This window comes from Parasteatoda tepidariorum, chromosome X1, assembly GCF_043381705.1.
Source record: "Parasteatoda tepidariorum isolate YZ-2023 chromosome X1, CAS_Ptep_4.0, whole genome shotgun sequence".
In the NCBI taxonomy this organism is placed as follows: domain Eukaryota; kingdom Metazoa; phylum Arthropoda; class Arachnida; order Araneae; family Theridiidae; genus Parasteatoda; species Parasteatoda tepidariorum.
Genome location: NC_092214.1, coordinates 60,256,192 through 60,275,580, shown reverse-complemented (window position 1 = coordinate 60,275,580; position 19,389 = coordinate 60,256,192). Strand labels below are relative to the sequence as shown.

Below are 19,389 nucleotides of genomic sequence, written 5' to 3'. Positions count from 1 at the left end.
TTTGAAATTGTTTCTGATATTTAAAAACTTCAACTTTTGCAATTTAAAAACTTAAAAAAAAAATGCGGGTAAATTTTGGAAAAAAAAAGAACTTTGTATAACCATAGTGGTGCTTGAAACCCACCAAGCTTCAGAGCGATGAGTACTAGCAAATCAGAGAAATAAAAGTGGTGGGTGCGCAATGGTGAACCCCATTGCCAATATCCTACCGTCGATCGTGAAGTTGTGAAGTCTTAAAATGTATGACAACCTTGGCCGTCATTTGGCAGTAACAGGAATGGTTTACTTTAAGCTTCGTTATAATTAAAGAAAGTTGTGTCTTCGTGAAAATTGGTTTCAAAATTTCAATGAAGCTTAAACAAAGTTGAAAGTCAAGCTTAAGAAGGGCTTAAATATTACTTGATGTAAAACTTATTAATTAAAATATATAACTCACTCACATTTTGAAGTTTGTTAAAAACAAGTTAAAAAGTTGCTTGTAAAATGTGCATATTAACTCGCATACTGTTACAAATGGTACAATATATCGAATTAACCGACAGACCAAATGATTAGCATTAAAACAGCTTTGAATAAAAATTTCTCCCTAATACTCAATTTTCTGCAAGAAGGAAGAAGTTAAAGGATATTTCTTAGCTTTACAAACGTTCTGTTTTTAAAAAGTAGCCGAATTCCTCTAATGTCTATTACCTTACGCTATTGTAAGGTGAATAGTATTAAGATCGTACGTTTTCGACACAAATTCTTTCTTTCTTTTTTTTTCTCATATGAAGAGTTAGCTCTCATAATAGGTCCCTACAGTCATCTCCCGGAAAAAAATTCATTATTTTTTAGAAAAAAAGCTCAAAATTTTAATAAATTTTCAAGTCAAAAATTTCTCATAAACACCAAAGAAATAGAAAGAAAATCGGTACAAGAAATAAATCTAAAGTGAATTTTTTTTTAGGTTTCCTTTCCGGCCAATTATTAGGTTTTGCCTATAAAATATTTATTTTGTCTTCTATTCATTTTTAAACTTATTAATAAAAATTTTCATATCTCAAAAAAGTCGACAATGTGAAGTTTTTCATCTAAAGAACTTATTTTTATAGAAACAAATTTACATTTACTTACCCTAATATAAAATGCATTTTTATTTAGTTTTGTGCGAAAAAGATTCTAAATGTTTGTTGAAAAATTTGTTTCTAATTTAATAAGAGGGGTGATAAAATTAGAAATTAATTATAATAAAACAGGAAAACTATTTCCGAAATATTTCTCATATTTTTAATTATATCATTACGCATTTTAATTGCTCACACGTAAGAAAACTACTCTTCACATTTTCCCTCACTTTTCCAGAGAAATCTTCGAAGTTGTTTTTCATCAAATTGTTTGCATTTTTCATTAGTTTTCCCAAACTCTAATTATAAAGATTTTTTCCGGTAAAGTCCTTCACAGGCATATTTAATCCCTCGCTTTCATTGTCACCAGACTTTTTTGTTTTGATTATCTTATCAGCAACTTTCGAAAGTTAGAACGGGATGATGTTTGGGTTGGTTTTACTTTTTAGCTTATGTTCTCACAAAATCTTAATTCCCATACATACTCTTTAGTTGTGAATTGTTCTATCTGATCGAGGAATTAGAACCAGCTGCAGTTCTCCGGTAATATTATATCAGTAGACGTAGTTGCCCCTGGCAACCGTGCGGGATACATTTGACGTCATAGGTCACATGGTTGTATCTTTAGCTGTTGGCGCTCATGGGCGATAAAGCAGTTGTATGGGACGGCCGCTTAACGGAGTTTGTCGCAACACATTCTTTAGATCTGAAAGGAGAGATGGCTTTCAAAGTAAATAGGTTTTGTCCAATTTACAAAAGAGGCACGCCATAGCAAATTGAATTCTACTGGGAGATAATATTCTGCAAACAGTAAAATGAAAGCATAAGTATTTTAACTCACCGATTTGAATATTATCACTCGTAACTGTAACCATTAACAGTATTGCGCAAATCTTGAACATTTATTGTCAAGCCTAGTTGACTGCTCCTAGTTCATCATTAATCACAACGCGTCCGGAATTTTTCAGTCTATATTTGCTTTAAAAAAAATTGCTCTCGTTTATGGTCGTAAGTTTCAAAATTTACTGGAGGCTTTTTAGTGAACTGGCGTGGCTTACTTTCTAGTCCTTAAGTAGCATGTGATTTATGAAAAATTTTGTATTAACTTTCTAAGCCCTGAAATAGCTATTTGCGTTTAAAAATTATTTGTATAAATATTATTTGTGTATATTTGCATGTAGCATAATAATTAAATGCTGCATACGAGAGAAAAAGGATAAGTATATATTTTGTTATATCACTGTCATTGAACAACCAACCCATAATTCGGAAGAGAAGCTTATAATATTCCACTTTGAAACTTTTCAATATTAAACATGACTCAGAAGACAAGGAAACCTTGATACAAGTATCGAGACAAATCAGCTTCCGGCATGGTTTTTTGGATAGAACTAAATCGCATTTGCATTAACTATGAAATTCTTTTATTCTATTGAAATTTTTCCTATCGTCAGTCTACGGAATATTTTGTGTCAGTTCGGTGACTGATACAGGATGGGAGAAGTAAGACAATCAACCAGTTGTAACTGGAATTTGAGCCGGAGTGGCTAATATCATGTACAGGGTGTTCCAAAAAGACCTCCGTTAATATATATTTCTAGAAACCACTTTGAAATCTGAAACAAGTTTCAAATTAATTACTCATTGCAAAAAAATTATAAGTAATTCACGAATTGTCCTTCATTATGTTAACCATATATATGCTCTTAACGTGGTATAGTTTTGATGGTGGCATGGTAAAGAAAGCTTCTAATGTTTAAAAAATACCCATAGTTGTGAAGAAATAAATACCCAAAATTTTTAAGATGCATTTGTTTTGTCCAAACCATACAGCGTAAAGTGGATATATATAGTTGAAAAATGGAGGACAATTTACGAATTTTTTATAATTTTTCGTGATGAGAAATTCTTTTAAAACTTTTTTTAGATTAAAAAGTGAGCATCAACTTTTTTTAAAAATACCCATTAATACGAAGAAATATATACCTAAAATGCTTAAGAAGCAAGTTTCACTTCAAACAATGCTACGTTAAGATCATGTATATATTTAACATAATGGAGGACATTTTGAAATTTTTTGCAACTTTTTCCAACGAGAAATTCGTTTGAGAGTTGTTTCATATTACAAAGTAGGTGTCAATATTTTACAACAGATTTTTTAAGAAGCATTCGCTTAGTCAAAAATATGCCGCTTTATGAGCATATACACCGAAGAGCCATTACATTATGACCACCCTGCTAATAACATGTAAGACCACCTTCAGCCCTCAAAACTGCTAGCACCCGCCGTGTCATTGATTCCACTAGGTGCTGATAAGTAGTCTGAGGTATCTGGTACCAAGCGCTCACCAACTGGTCCAGTAATTCCCTCACATTGCGAGGGGGTAGCGTGGCAGCACTAATTTGGTTTTCCAAGTAGGACCACAAATGCTCTATTGGATTAAGATCAGGTGAATTTGGGAGCCAAGACATCCCAGCAAAAACAAATCTGTAGGTCCAGCTCCACAAAACTGCTGTTTGCCACCAGCTAAAGCGACGGGTCTGTGCCGGCAAAAGTCACTTTCAACTGTACTAAAGTGAATGGCTGGCCTTCTGTCGAGCCAACAATACCGGCCTATCGATGGCCNTATGGGTCCTAATGTGCCCCATGAAAACATTGTTCCTGGGTGAGAAACCATGAAAACCTGGGTGAGCCCATTGTTATAGATGGATGGTGGTCATAATGTAACGGCTCTTTGGTGTATATGGTTAACATAATGGAGAAAATTTTGTAAATTCATCTTATAAATTTTTGCAATGAGGAAATCATTTAAAACTTGTTCCAGATTACAAAGTGAGCGTCAATTTTTCCAAGAATACCTATATCTGTCAAAAAATAAGTAATCAGAAGTTTTAAGAAGCATTTGTTTATTCCAAACAAAGATACCTTAAGAGCATACATATAAAAATAAAAAGGGATTTTTTCCAAAGGAATTTTTTTTTTAATAAGAAATTCATTCAGATTACGAAGTGAGCGTCAATTTTTTTAAAAATATGATGAAAAATAAGATGCGAAGAAAAATACTAAAGTTTTTTTAAGAAGCATTTGTTTAGTCTAACCATGCGACGTTAAAAATATATAATATGGTAAACATAATGTAGGACAATTTGCGAATTTTTTGTAACTTTTTTCAATGAGAAATTCATTTGAAACTTGTTTCAGATTAAAACGTTAGCACCAATTTTTTTTTAAATAAACCCATAGTTGTGTAAAAATAATTACCCAAAAATTTAAGAAACATTTGCGTAGTCCAAACCATGCTACGTAAAGAGCCATGCTATGCCATCCCTACTCCATACCGGCCTGCACGCTGAAAGTTGTAGTAAATTTGTTTTTAAATTTTTGCTTAATTTGTTATTATTCCTTATGGGTCTGGGCCGAGTGTTTTCACACTCCAGCGAATGATGTATACAAAGTGCTGCTGCTAGAAATAAAATAAAAAAGCGTCATCCCTACTAAGAGCTTTTCTGTGGGGTTGAACTCTCATCCATAGTGAGGAATGGGGTTTAGCACTCTTCCTATAGACGAGAGGTAGTTGATCCGAAGTGGGGTGAAGTAATAATCCCATAGCACTATAGTAAGTGAGGTCATCAGTCCTAAAGGTGTGATGTAGCGGTCATTTGGTAATGATTTTGGTAATATTTACAATAAAATATGGTTGATGGCCGGGATAGCCTGGTTGGTAGGGCACTGGGCCCATGTCCAAGAATTCGTGGGTTCGATCCCCGCTGGGCGGAGCAAATGGTGACTGATGCACGTTAAATCTGTCGAGTCGCAAAATCCTCCATATTCCCATAACAAATCAATACCTCTGTGGGTACTGATCCAGGAGTTTTCTTGTCTTCTGGATTGGCTCAAAATTACAAGACTACGGCGTTGAACATTAGTAGTCGTAAACCCAAAACAGGATCGGCTGTTCAACGACGGATATAAAAATAAAATATGGTCTTATATATGATGAAAATTGGTAATTTTTTCATGATGCCTTAGAGCATGGCATAAAAACCATTTATTCGGTCGAATTTGCAATTTCATTTTGTATCTTTCACTAAATGTGTGGTAATAAAAATTATAATTTTGAAAACCAAGTTTCCTGTAGTTTTGTTATCCAGAATTACATTGTTTTCTTACCAGAAATGTCTCTCCATACTGTACGGTAATTTTACAAGAATTTCTTTTTCTGTGAGCAGGAAAAAAGGATTCCGAAAGGATTGGTGATTATAGTACAAATTTCAATTTATAAAAAAAATGGTACGTGATAGAATTTTGCATTATTTTTCCTGAAATCAGCTTCCCAAAATTTATCAAAATCAGTTTCTAACCATTCATTTTCNCGAAGACTCCCCGTGTAGTAAATGGTGACTGATGCACGTTAAATCTGTCGAGTCTCAAAGTCCTCCATGTTCCCATAACAAATCAATACCTCTGGCGGTACCGATCCAGGAGTTTCCTTGTCTTCTGGACTGGCTCAAAATTACAAGGCTACGGAGTTGAACATTAGTAGTCGTAAACCCAAAATTGGATCTCCTGTTCAACGACGGATATAAAAATAAAATATGGTCTTATAATATATGATGATGGAAATTGGTAATTTTATCATGATGCCTTAGAGCATGGCATAAAAATCATTTATTCGGTCGAATTTACAATTTCATTTTGTATCTTTTACTAAATATGTGGTAATAAAAATTATAATTTTGGAAAATAAGTTTCCGGTAGTTTTGTTATCCAGAATTAAATTTTTTTCTGATCAGAAATGTCTCTCCATACTGTACGGTAATTTTACAAGAATTTCTTTTTCCGTGAGCAGGAAAAAAGGATTCCGAAAGGATTGGTGATTATAGTACAGATCTCAATTTATAAAAAAAATGGCACGTGATAGAATTTTGCATTATTTTTCCTGAAATCAGCTTCCCAAAATTTATCAAAATCACTTTTTAATCATTCATTTTCTAATAATTTATTTTTGGTTGCACACCTTTATAAACAGTTAAACTTCTACAATCAATTCGATGAAATTTTAAAATATTAGCCCAAACCATAAACTTTAATTGGTTATAATTTCTATCACTTGAAATTTGATTTGTTGATTTTTTTAATAACACGAAGAAATTTCCTTCTCCTAAACATTAAATATTTTCTAAAAGTGGAATTTGCTTTTTAAAAAAATTATTACTTGAAATAGTTTTAATATTACCTAAATGAAGTCTTGACATTATAACTATGATTCGAGGGAGAGAAACTAATAATTTCCCAGAGAGTTGAAATTTTTTCAAACTCAAAATTGATAGTAAAATAAGTAAAACTCAAAATTTAAAAAAGGAAAATCGTTCCCAAACGCACAGACATTCTTTTATAGAAAAAGAAGTGTTTAAATCCTGGATAAAAGAAATTATTGTAAAATGTGAAGTAAAAAAAAGCTTTTAATTCTTTCACAAGGTATAATTTATAAGTTATCCTCATTGTTAGAAGAAGTGAATGAAAAAAATAATTTAATGCTATAAAATTTCATATTCTGCAAAATATTTCGAAAATTTATAGTTTCCTTTATGAAAATGTATAATCATATTTGCTTTTTAAGTTATATTGCTTTTTATATTTATGAAAAATAAAAATTATCATGTCTAGTATTTGTGTCATTACTTGTCTGTCTTTGAATGCTAGTCCTATTTTTCTAAGTCTCTTGAGATTCATGCGTGTTTTTCAACACCCATTTTCGCGTATTCATTTTCAATATTCTTTAGAAATGTGATGTCGTCTGCTTCGTGAATTGTTTATACCCACACGATCTTGAAACTTAACTCGTTTTCGATTAAAAAAAGACATTTTTAATCTTTTTATATGTGTGCAATAGTTTGTTTGACCTATTAATTCCCGGTCATTTAAAGTCGTTTAAACACGAAAAAACTTGTGTGAAGAAAAAAACTTTTTACAGTGCGAAAAATAAAAAACAGATCAGAATAAAAAACAGACCTGTATAACTTCGATTTTCACGTTATAGGACTCAATCTTAATGGTTCGAGAGGGTGGCCTCAAATATGCTAATTTAATTAGTTAGTGCAGACGATATTTTAACTTATTATATCAAACACAAAAACGTGCTTCGTCTAAATAAACTTGCCCTTTTTCCCACGGATTCGGATTTTTATTCCCCAAGTAGTTGCAATCTGGGAAATATAATCTCAATAGTTTGGTCAAGGTAGCTGTCCAAAGATTTTCCTCCTTAATGTTAATTTCACTTTTTGCGTATTTTACTATGGTTCGAAAACTTTTTAACCCATTTTAAATTTCTTTTTGCACACAATTATAAATTTCGTTTATCCAAAGAAATGTCTCAAACAAAAAAATGATTTTTCATTATTTAATTTAATAATATTCGGTTAACTTTTGAAACGTAAGGTACAAAATATTTTACATCCTTCTGAAGAATGCAATTTTGCATTGCACAAATTGCAATATTCAAAAGGTGAGCGAAATCGATAGAATAGTTTCTGAAAAATCGAATTTTAAATATGCGACTTTCTTAAAATTAAATTTATTAGGTAGGGGAGAGTGGGGTCAATTGTAACAGGGTACGATTGTAACATAGCAAAAATTTCGAGTGTCGGGTTTTAGATTTGGTTCCTAGGTGTTACACAAGGTGTATTTAATAAATCTACATGTACACCCCTGCTGGCAACCATTTTTACGTACTTTTGAAATAGTTACATCACAAAAGATATTTTCACTCTGCGTAAGTACTTTTTTTGGTATTAGAATATTATATTATAACAAAGTAATTTTGTTTAAATAAATAAAAATGATTAACCGAATATGTAAGTGGACACCTTAATTAACATTTCAAAAAAAAAGATTAGTTTTGTTAATTAACTAGCATTGTTTTTAACAAATGAAGCATTGGATACATTAGACGATNGTCAATTAATACTAATAATATATTGGGTTTTTTGTTAGTTAAAAATAGTTAAGTAAAAAATGTTACAATTTACCCCATTCTCCCCTACTATCAAACCGATTTCGCTCAAATTTTGTATTTTGCGATGTAAAATTGCATTCTTTAAGTTTCTGTAATACACCAAACAATTTCAAATTTCTTCGGCTATTATTAAATGAAATAATAAAATATAATAAATATGTACTAGAAGTTATTTTTTTGCAAGAAATTATTTTTGGATAAACGAATTTTATAATTGCGTGTAAAAATTTTCGATTCGCTTAAAATGTTCTCGAAACATGGTGAAATACACTAAAAGTAAAATTAACATTAAGGTATCCAAACTTTGGACTGCTCTGATGACTAAGCAATTGGGACCATATTTCCCAGATAGCAGCTACCCCCTTTATTTTGGGGGGTCATAAATACGAATCCGTTGAAAAAAAAAGGTATGTTTATTCGATTGTGCACGTTTATATGTCTTATATCTTAACTTAAAATACCGTCTTCACTAAATAATTAGCATATTTCAGGTTACTTCCTCGAATTTATAAAATTGAGTCCTAGAACGTGCAGATCCAATTATATTTTTATCCCGCTGTTTTTTATTTCGCACGCTGCACATGTTAAAGATAAGCACCACTTTAATTTTGTTAATTATAAAAATAAATTGCAAAATAAAAAAATCAGCGAAATGGCATATTGAACAAAAAGGCTTTTATTCTCAGAAAAAAATTAAAACTTGTAAATGAAATAAAAAAATTAAAAAACGAAAATTTGCAAATTATGTTAAATTTTTAAACATATCGGAATAGGTGCCGTGTCCTCAAGTATGGAATACACGCGCTGTTTTGAGAAAATAATATTTACGTTTATAAAAACACATGAAATCCGAAAACGCATTAATACATAACATGCTATAACTTAATTTCATAAATCTTATTATTTTCAGTAAAGTTCGAATCCCAGTGGCAACTGGTCGTACGAATACTGGTCTCAGCTCGCATTGGGGCGCAACAGGCGTTAAATTTTAAATCATGTAAAAGTCTTGTAATACAAAGTTAAAAAAATTAATAAAATTAGAAAAAAATCATTTTTAAAAAGCATTAAAAGGAAATGGTTTTGACGGTTTAAAGCTGTTTGTTGACAAAACGTGAAATAGTAATTCAATAAGTAAGAATTTTAATATAAAAACAGTGTCAGGTTCTTCTTCATTGCGAGATAGTATAACTGTGGTTCCTCAGAAGACAAAACGCTCGCATTTGCCACATTCCACCGTTCGTATGAAGAAATACAACCAAACCACTACCTAACTCCAGTGCCCATTAAATAACGGAATGCCTACCTCTAAGCAAATGAACTAATTATGGAAAAGGTGAAACAAGCAAATAAACTAATTAAGCCACATTCTACTGCTGTTCATTTGATAAAACACAACTCAACCACAATCCATCTCCAATGTCCAGATACATTTTTTATGGTTTCTTAACCATACTAAATGTAAACGGTTTCAATACAGTTGAGATAAAAAATATTATTTACCGTAAACTTTACAATTAATTAGATGGACAGACTGCTATAGGTTATTTTATGGTAATTTCAGGACGAAAATTCTAACAATGTAGTTCAAACGTTATCATGTATAAAAAGAACAGGTTTGTACTTAAACTTGTTATGGTTTTGAAACCATACTAGTTGTAAAAGGTTTCAATACAGTAGAGGTAAAAAATATTATTTACCGTAAACTTTACAATTAATTGGATGGACAGACTGCTGCAGGTTATTTTATGGTAATTTTAAAATAAAAATTCTAACAATGTAGTTCAAAAGTTATCAAGGCTTTATGTATAAAAATTACAGATTTGTACTTGAACCTATAAACGCATTTAATATTACTATATAAATAAGTGGAATATTGTTTAGAGTGAGAATTTTTACGCTGAATAACGCTTGTTAAAACTTTTATGATATTTCTGATAAATAAGACCCAAAATATACCGAACTTAAACCATTCATTTGGCAAATTTCTCGTTCATATGGCAACGGCTCACCAGAATTTTTGGTTTACAAAATTATAGTTCTTACTACTACACATTTAGTAAAAATACGTAACTGAAAAGTAAATTTAACCAAATAAAGGGTTTTATGCATTGCTCTAAGGTATCATGATAAAATTACTTCATTTACCAATTATTAACGCTCATTATTAAACAATATTTTATTGTTAATCTTACCAAAATCATTATTAAATTGCTTCGGTAACAAATTAACGTGCTTTTTGGTGTTCCCATAGAACCAGAATCACAGTAAGTTTTATCATTCTTTGGTTATTATTTACAAGTTATTATTTACAAATATGTTAAATATTATAAACTATTTAAAGCTAAGATAATAAAATATTGTCAATTTATTTCCAAATCTGAATAAAACTAAAACTGGTCTATCAAATGCGAAAAGACAAACAAATATAACAAAAGCATTCCCATATATTTCGAAATGAAGTTGTGTTAGTTGTATTTATAGTGAGCAAGTAAAAACATTTTCCTGGCTGTATGCTTTAAAGAGTTTTATCAAAAAGAAAAAGTAAAAAAAAGAAGCACAATGAAACGAAATGAAACTAGTTGTTAAGAAATATTATTAAAAAATGAAACGCATCGCGTGCAGAAATTTGATTATTTTACGAGAATTCAAATTCGTGCCTGAATAAATTAAATTTAATCTACATAAAATACTGATAAAAAATTTAATATTATGAGTATGAGTATTGACAACGGTACTTAAAAAAAACTATTATCTGATGTTGTTCATTTCGTGAATTTTACTTTTTAAAAGGTAATTCTTGTTTTCCCTAGCCTTTTTTTTCGCCGAATGTTTAATTATGTGAAAATAAAAAATTCTGCCTAATTTACATTTGGTGGAAAAAATTGTTTACATAAAAGCATACTTCATTAAAGTTTAACTAAGAAAACTTCTTAGATATAAGACAATGGGAACAAAGGACCTCATTCCTTATCAACTAAAAAAAAATAAAAAATAAACGCAATTAATAGTAAGTTTCAGTATTCTAAAGCAATTCTAAAGAATAGAAAGACCGGGAAAACTTTCAGTTATGCAACATTTTTAGTTTGAAAATTAAAAATGTATATAGATGTCTATTAGTGGCATGTCTCTATAGATGTCTATTAGTGGAATATCTCTATTAGTGGCATGAGTGGCTCTCAAGACATGTTTAATTTTTACTTTGCCTGTAAAAATTAAAAACTTAAGAAATTTTAAAAACCGAAAAGCATTTCTTGCAGAAATTTGATTATTTTAAGACAATTCAAATGCGTGTCAGAATAAATGAAATTCTTTCTACATAAAATACCGATGAAAAATTTAATATTATGAATATGAGCATTTACAACGGGACTTAAAAAAACTATTATCTGATGCTGCTCATTTCGTACCTTTTACTTTATGAAGGGAAATTCTTGTTTTCCTTATTGGGTTTTATTTCTTCGAATATTTAACAATGTGAAAGTAAAAATTCTGCTTAATTTACATTTGGTGAAAAAAGTTTTATATAAAAGCATACTTAATGCAAGTTTAACTAAGAAAATTTCTTCTTAGATGGGGAAGAAAAGACCTCATTCCTTATCATCACAAAAATCATTAACGAAATTAATAGTAAATTTTGGTATTTTAAAGCAATTCTTAAGAATAGAAAAACCAGGAAAACTTTCAGCAGTACAACATTTTTAGTTTAAAAAATTAAAATGTATATAAATGTATCAATATCTCTATTAGTCGGTAGTGTTACATCATCTATAAAAATTGAAAAATAAACCATTTTAGAATATGAAAATTTAGCAAAATCAATCATGAACGTTTTTTAAAACTTTTGTAACTAATTTACTTTAAATTATTTTGAGAAAAACAATGTGATACTATAATGTTCATTTATAATATTTTTTTAGAAAAATAGAAAGAGTTAAAACAGCACTGAGCAGCTCTAAATTTAACTTCTTTTTTTCTAAGATTATTAATGAACAGTTTTTCCACTTTACTTGAGGTAATAACGATCTTCCCTCCTGCCTTCTAATTTTTAACTCACATGAACAGACAAGGCACCCCTTGCATCGATTACCGACGCATCTTCGAGTAAATCTTGATGATCTATAAACTTCATTCACTTCAAAAATTTATTAAGGTGATAAGAGTCAATATGTATCGAGTACTCAAAAATAGGTGCCCATTCTCAAGACTCAATATCTGTGAATGAGAAAAATAAAATGAGATATCAAACAGAAAACGTTAAATTACCAACGAAAAAATGGAATATAAATTAAGTTAAAAAACAAAACTAGAATTAGCCGTAAGTGAAACAGAAAACGTAAAGTAGCCAGCGAAAAATGAAAAATAAAGTAAAAAAAAAAAAGATTAAAAACCTTAGGAGCCGAGAAAGATGAATCAGGGCAGAATGCATTTCCAAGTGTTATGGTGAAATGATCGAGGAAAAAATCAAGGAAATCGATAACAACAATCGTTAACAAAGAATTTGGCATTCATAGGAATGAAACAGGATGAACTGATGTGACAAGGGTGGAAAGAGAGTTGGCTTTGTCGAAATTAAATTTGTGTCCAAGATTCAAACAATTCACAACAGTATGTGATGTATCAAATTTTTGATGACGTACGTATCGGTTTCCTTTTATCTAAATTTTAAAGAGACCCTAATTTGTCCGATGCAGTCAAGGTTATCAATATTTGAGCTCTTATAACAGATCGACATCATTTATCAAGCATATTTTTACGTTTCATTTTTTCTTTTTTTTCTTTTTTTCTTTTTTTTGCATTTAACATCTTCGAGTTATTTAACTCACCTTTGAGTTAGATCTAGAGCAAAACTACAGAAATAGTCACAGACAGAAGACATCTTAGAATAGAAATGCCACACTCAACGCTTGCGTGAAATTTCGCTTTTAATAACAAATGAGGCTCAGAAAGAAATTGAAAAAAAAATAAATAATTAATAATAATTAATGATAATAGATAATAAATAAAAGTAGGCAAAAAGGTAATTTTGATATGAAACAAAACCTAAACTTTTCATTAACCCTTTGACGCAGATTGGGCATCGGTGTCCCTTTTATATATATTTTTTTTCTCGCTCTCTAATTACAAGCAAAAATATATTTTAGACATTTTTTAATTTTACGAACCAGTCTAATAGTTATTAAAAAAATCTGTTAGATTATCGGAATTATATTTGTGTTAAAATATAAAATCCAAAAAAAAGTAGTTTGAATTTTTTTTTCATTGATATGCAAAAATTAATCAATATTTGATTTTGTAAACTGGGGTAATTTTAGTAAGAAATAACTGATTCTCTTAGATCAAATTAGCTTCAAATAACTGTAAATTTGAAAAGAATTGTTTGGAAGATTTTACCTTTAACGCAGAAAAAGACATCAGAGTTTCATGCTGCATTTCATAACTATAAATTATTGAAATGCTAAATATAACATTTTTCGCTTATATTTTGACCTAAATTTATAAAAAAATACAAAAATATATTTGAAAAATCTGTTTAATTAAAATTCTGAGTCAAAAGGTTACCTAAAGATTATTGAATTCCAATATGCCACTTACTTTAGTACCAAGTTATTCCAACTGCCTTTTGTTTATTTGTTAAAAAAAAAAGAGTTTCTAACCAACATGAGATCCTAGTGGAGTTGAATATTTGATTCATTCTTATTAGAAAGCTTATGTTTAAAACTCACAAAAGGCGAACAATTATTTTACACTATCAAAAAAAGGAAAAGGTTTTCCAATACTAGTAAAAATGTTTGTTAACATTTACTTTTCCTTTATTTACTGCAATAAGAATTATATATTTGTTATTTTTAAAGTGAATTACTAATCTTTCTAATTTAATTGGTTTTTCGTTCTCATGATTTTATCATGAAAACGTTATAACTCGAGATTGAATGAAAATACTGAATAATCCTGAAAACTGTTACATTCTTTGTAAATCTACACTGAGAAAAAAAAGTCTGGAAAAGCTAACAGCATATGGTAACATTTTCCGTGTCTCTGTCTTTAGGAGAATGACGAAAAGCTTAGAAATTTTACGAAGCACATCAGTAATGATTTTGGGAAAATAAACAAAAAATAAATGTATAAATAATATTTGGTAATTTTATCAGGATTTCTTAGAGCATTGCATAAAAAATCATTTATCCGGTGAAATTTACTTAATTTTTGACTAAATGTGTGCTAATAAGAAAGATGATTTTGAAAACCAGAAGTTTTGGTAAACTGTTACCAAATGAACGAAAAAATTACCAAACATTACGAACCTTATAATTGTGTGCAATTTCTTAATTCGCTCCAATATATACAACGAAATAGATAGAGATATGACGAAATGCGTAAAAAAATAAAACTCGTGTTAAAGAACCCACACTTTCGATCGCTCTTCTACCTAAACTATGTGGTCCATATTTTGCAGATTGCGGCTATCCCCTATATTTTGAAAGACAAGAAACCGAATCCGGCGAAAAAAAAGGTGTGTTTAATAAAAAGAAATATGTTTTTGTGTCCGATTCCATAACTTAAAATTTCGTCTGCTCTAGTAATTAGCATAGTTTAGATGGGATTCTCACACAATTAAAATTGAGTTCTAGCACATGGTAATTATATCATTAGATCATAATTAATTCTGGATCTCCCTTTTTTGCAAACTGTATGTGTGAAACTTGTATGCATATTAATAGTTTTTTTAAGAAAAATATAAAAATAAACGTATTAAAATGTTAATATTGAAAAGGATTTTTTATATTATTACAGGATGCAAGCTGGATAGTGTGTTAGCCAGGCTTCCTGCGACTCGATCTCCAGACTCAGCAGATTCCGGTAGTCTAGGCAGGAAGTCTCCCGGCTTAGGATGGGACAACGGTAAAGAAATATTAACGAAATGCATAAATTTCATATTTTTTTCCAAGTGTCTTTTAGTTATAGTTATTAAATTCAGTCATTTGTTTTTACTTAAATTTAAGCTAATACTAAGCTTTTGTTTACTAAGAATAGATTACTTATACTAATCCCAAAAAAGGAAGATAATTTTGCTATCTTTTCCTTTTTTTTAAATTTAAACAATATATTTAGAATCACATAATACCGCATTAGATGGGTATAAATTCTTTAGAATTATTAAATATTTGATATTTTTAAAGTATGAACAACGTTTGGAGGAATTTTAAAGAATAGTTTGACATTTATTTAAAAATAGCAGCTAAAAATTTGAAATACAGCTTATAGTACGTAAGGAATTTCCTAAATATTATATCTAATATTATTTTAGATTTGGCATACTATTTTTATTGTAGATTTTACTCTATTATTTTTTACTGGGTCATTCTTTCATGAATCTTTAGAATTGTTATTGGTTGCATTCAAAAGTTCTAGGAACTGCAATAATTTAAGCATTTTTTTATTTAGGCAAATGAATAAATTAGAATCTACTGATAAAATAATCATTAGATACTATTAGAATTTGATACTATCATTCATGCATAGATGGCAGCACCATAAGGCTGCTTAACACAAGAAAGTCTAGTTTTTCTCATCTCTTGAGATAAATGGCACCACTAGATAAACTAATTTAGTCACATTCCATGGTTCATTTGATAAAACACAACTCAATCCCAACCTAAACCCAATGCCCATTGCCTAACATAAACTAGCTCCATCAATGTCCAATGAAATTTCATTTTTACGAATTTGAAACCATGCTAGTCGTAAATGGTTAAAAAAAAAAGTATAGTTTTGTATTCATGCTTTTTTAACCATGCTAGTTGTAAACTACCGCAAAGGTAAAAAATATTTTTAACGTAAGTTTTGCGGTTAATTGAATGGACAGACGGCTGTTGGTTATTTTAACCTAATTTTGGAATAAAGATTCTAACAATGCATTAAGGCAATCACATACGCAAACTTTTAAGTGTTATTGTATTTCAAATGCATTGTTTCATAGTTTCCATTTCATAGGTGGTTTTAGGGGCACCATAAGTATAAATTACAAATATATATTATAAGTATATACATAAGTACTAATTATAGCGAGGTCACATTAATTTTGTAGTGTTGTCAAGCATTGGTTGCTTAATACGAATTAAAGAAGAGTTCATTAGTTTTTTTTTCAGAAATTATAGAAAAAAGGTACATTTGTTCGCTTGTTGTAGGAGAATATGTGCAACATACTTCAATTTTAAAATAAACATTAAAGTTTCTTATATTTACTGATTTATCAAAAAGAAATCTAAATAAAATAGATAATAAAAAATTGGGAAATTTTCGAGAAGACCATAAATTTAAAGAAAACATTTTCTTCAAATTAAAATTAATATAATTTTTGTTCAATGTTTGTAATACTTTTTGAAGGATAATGCATCTGTTCATTTTATATCACAAGCTTTTATATAATAAAAGGTAACTTGAAATTTGAGAAAAATTATATTCGCTTAATTTTTTAATGAAAAGCATTCAATACACATATGTTACGAACGTTAATTTTACTAGATCTTGCAATTATTACTCACTACAATTTATATTTTATGAAACCACACTGTTAGAAATGTTTCCGGAAAAAGTGGTGAAATAACGATTTGCAGCTTAGTTTTCACCAGCTGGGCACATACTTTAACAGAGAGGGCTAATACGTCAATGTCATGATTCCCTGATCGGCGGTTCGTATCACAATCTTTCAACATTCCTGCAGCACATTCGACATTAATTCACATTCCTTCAACGCATTCGCCATTCTTGCAACACATGATGAGTTTCCATTGGTGATTCAGTCAGCACTTTTCACTTTTATTTTTACCATTAACTATTAGAATATGAAATTCTCCTTCACACTTTGATGGAAGCTCAACAGAGATGCTTAACACAACAAGTCTAGTATTTCCTATCTCTCACGATAGATTGCATTCTCGATAAACTAATTAACCCACATTCCATGGTTCACTTGACAAAACGCAACTCAATCACAACCTAATTCCAATGTCCATTACCAAACGAAAATCTAAGCACTACCTAACTCATATACAACTCCAAGTTAAATTTAATTTTTACGGTTTTGAAACCATGCTTGTTAGAAACGATTACAAAACCGTATAATTTTGTATTTGCAATTTTTAACCATACCAGTTGTAAACTGTTTCAAACTTGTAGGTAGGTATGCACTTTATTTACGAGAGCTGCACAATGGGCTATTGCCGACGATCTAGGAAACATCCCTGAGGATGATCCGAAGACATGCCATTGCAATTTTGATCTTTTTGCTCACCTTTGGTAGCCAAACGACCTGCGCGAGAAGTCGAGCACTTTACGGTAGAACAGTTCAACGAGGACCGATACCGCGCGCCCTCGGTCCCTACGCAGGCTGATCAAAGTGGTCATCCACCCGCTTAATGACTCCAGCCAGTGATGCTTAACTTCGGTATTCTGCTGGAAACCGTGTCTTTACGATCAGTCCACGGCGAGACGTTTCAAACCTGTAAAAGTAAATAAATGTTCCTAACAGTACACTTTACGGTTAATGAGATAGACAGACTGTCGCCGGCTAATTAACCGTAATTTTAGAAGGAAAATTCTGACAATGCATGAAATTTTTCTCTCTAACTTCAGATTGGCAGAAATTTGTTAATGAAAATTAAAAGTCGAAATTGCAGTTTTTAGTTATACAACGAGCATAAAGCAATCCAATAAAATCGGTTTTTTTCTCATAACTTTTCGAACATTTTTCGTAATTGAATTATATGTAAGCAAAAGAATCCTGTATCTTTTCAGATACTCCTCTTTGGCTCCTCCTCCACATTGCCCCCATCAGGAACGAGAAAGATCTGGTAGTTCTCTTCCTTCTCACTTTTCGCGACATCACTGCCCTTAAGCAACCCTTAGAGGAAGAGACTACGAAAGGTAAAAAAAAAGGTTTGTTTCACTATTGCACATTCTCTGCATGCTATTCAATAGATTTATAGATTTCACATTGCCATAGATCACTTATTTATACTGCATGCTTTCAATAGAATGCTTTAAAGCACAGATTAATATTTTAAAGCACTACAAGACAGATATTAGAGTCCCAAATATTTTGCAACTAGAAGGATTATGTTAAAAATTAAAACCTTGCCAGTAAAATATTAAATAACTGGTAAGGTTTTGGTTTTGAACATTCCAAATCTTGGCCGAAAACGACGAAAAAGTGATCATCATGATATTTTCGATTTGTTATATTTCTTTTTCAAATTTGAAATTTAGTTTTCTAAGCTTTTTGCTATTATTTCAAAATTTAATATCTAAAATCAAAATCTTATATTGATACATGTATTTTAAGACATTTTAAGTGTACGAGGAACTCAAGCATAAACATATAAGTGTTTCTTTCAATTAGAGTGCAATATTAAATGATAAAAGTGCATAAATAAAGAAATAGTTTGTCCATAGGCCTTCAATTATTAAGACATATATCCTTTCTTCGTATTATTTCATATTTTGCAGGTCTCTAACCATTTTCTTAAGAGTAGAATCCACGTGCAAAAGCACTTATTAAAAAAATATAATAGAAAATTATAATTAAAAATGAAGTTTTGATTATAGCAGTAAAAATGAAAAATATGATCCACAAGCTTATTTTTTAAGTAACTTACATGAATATTAAGCTTGTATTCAAGTAAGTTACTTAAAAAAATAAGCCTATATAAGCCTATACCTATATAAGTAACTTACATGAAATATTTCCCCTTTCTAATCAAAAACGGTCATGTGATATTTTCTACTTATTTCAATCTTAAGAAGGAATAAACATACCCATATTGTCGCAAAAAGCACTTAAAATGTTATTGAAAATCTTTTAAAACGTCTGAACTTAAAACGATTGCATAAATCTTCAAAACAAAAGTCCTTGAAGGAACGTTGAAATACGTTGATAATAAATTACAAGAAATTCAACCAGCCTTTGATAACTTCAAAATGATAGTTATCTACCGCAAAACCCAGATAAGCTGTGCATTTATCATTCCCTATATATCCATATGCATATACTGAGAGCTGGCGAATTTTGCGCCTAGTTGTTCTCAATGTTGAACGAACCAGCGTCACCATTAAATATATTTTAACTGACTGTTATACACGATTCAAACTGTTGAGGAACAAATTTTTGGCATCTTTTATCCTGATCCTCCATCCTTGATCGAAAATCATATGCATCCCAAAGTTAGTAAGTTTATCGAAGCAAAAGAATTATACGCACAGTTTAAAAATAA

General features: G+C 30.2%; 1 protein-coding gene across 4 annotated transcripts in view; it reads left to right on the top strand.

Annotated features, from left to right (window-relative positions):
- Positions 1 to 19,389, top strand: part of LOC107447330 (potassium voltage-gated channel protein eag-like) — a 215,471-nt gene that overhangs the window by 172,015 nt on the left and 24,067 nt on the right. For 2 of the 4 annotated variants that reach the window (XM_071187319.1, XM_071187318.1), the window contains exons 4-5: positions 14,912 to 15,019; positions 17,915 to 18,055. In XM_071187319.1, the coding sequence (XP_071043420.1) occupies positions 14,912 to 15,019; positions 17,915 to 18,055 (249 nt within the window). The remainder of the gene's footprint in view (positions 1 to 14,911; positions 15,020 to 17,914; positions 18,056 to 19,389) is intronic. The other 2 variants (XM_071187321.1, XM_071187320.1) reach the window with 1 other exon arrangement.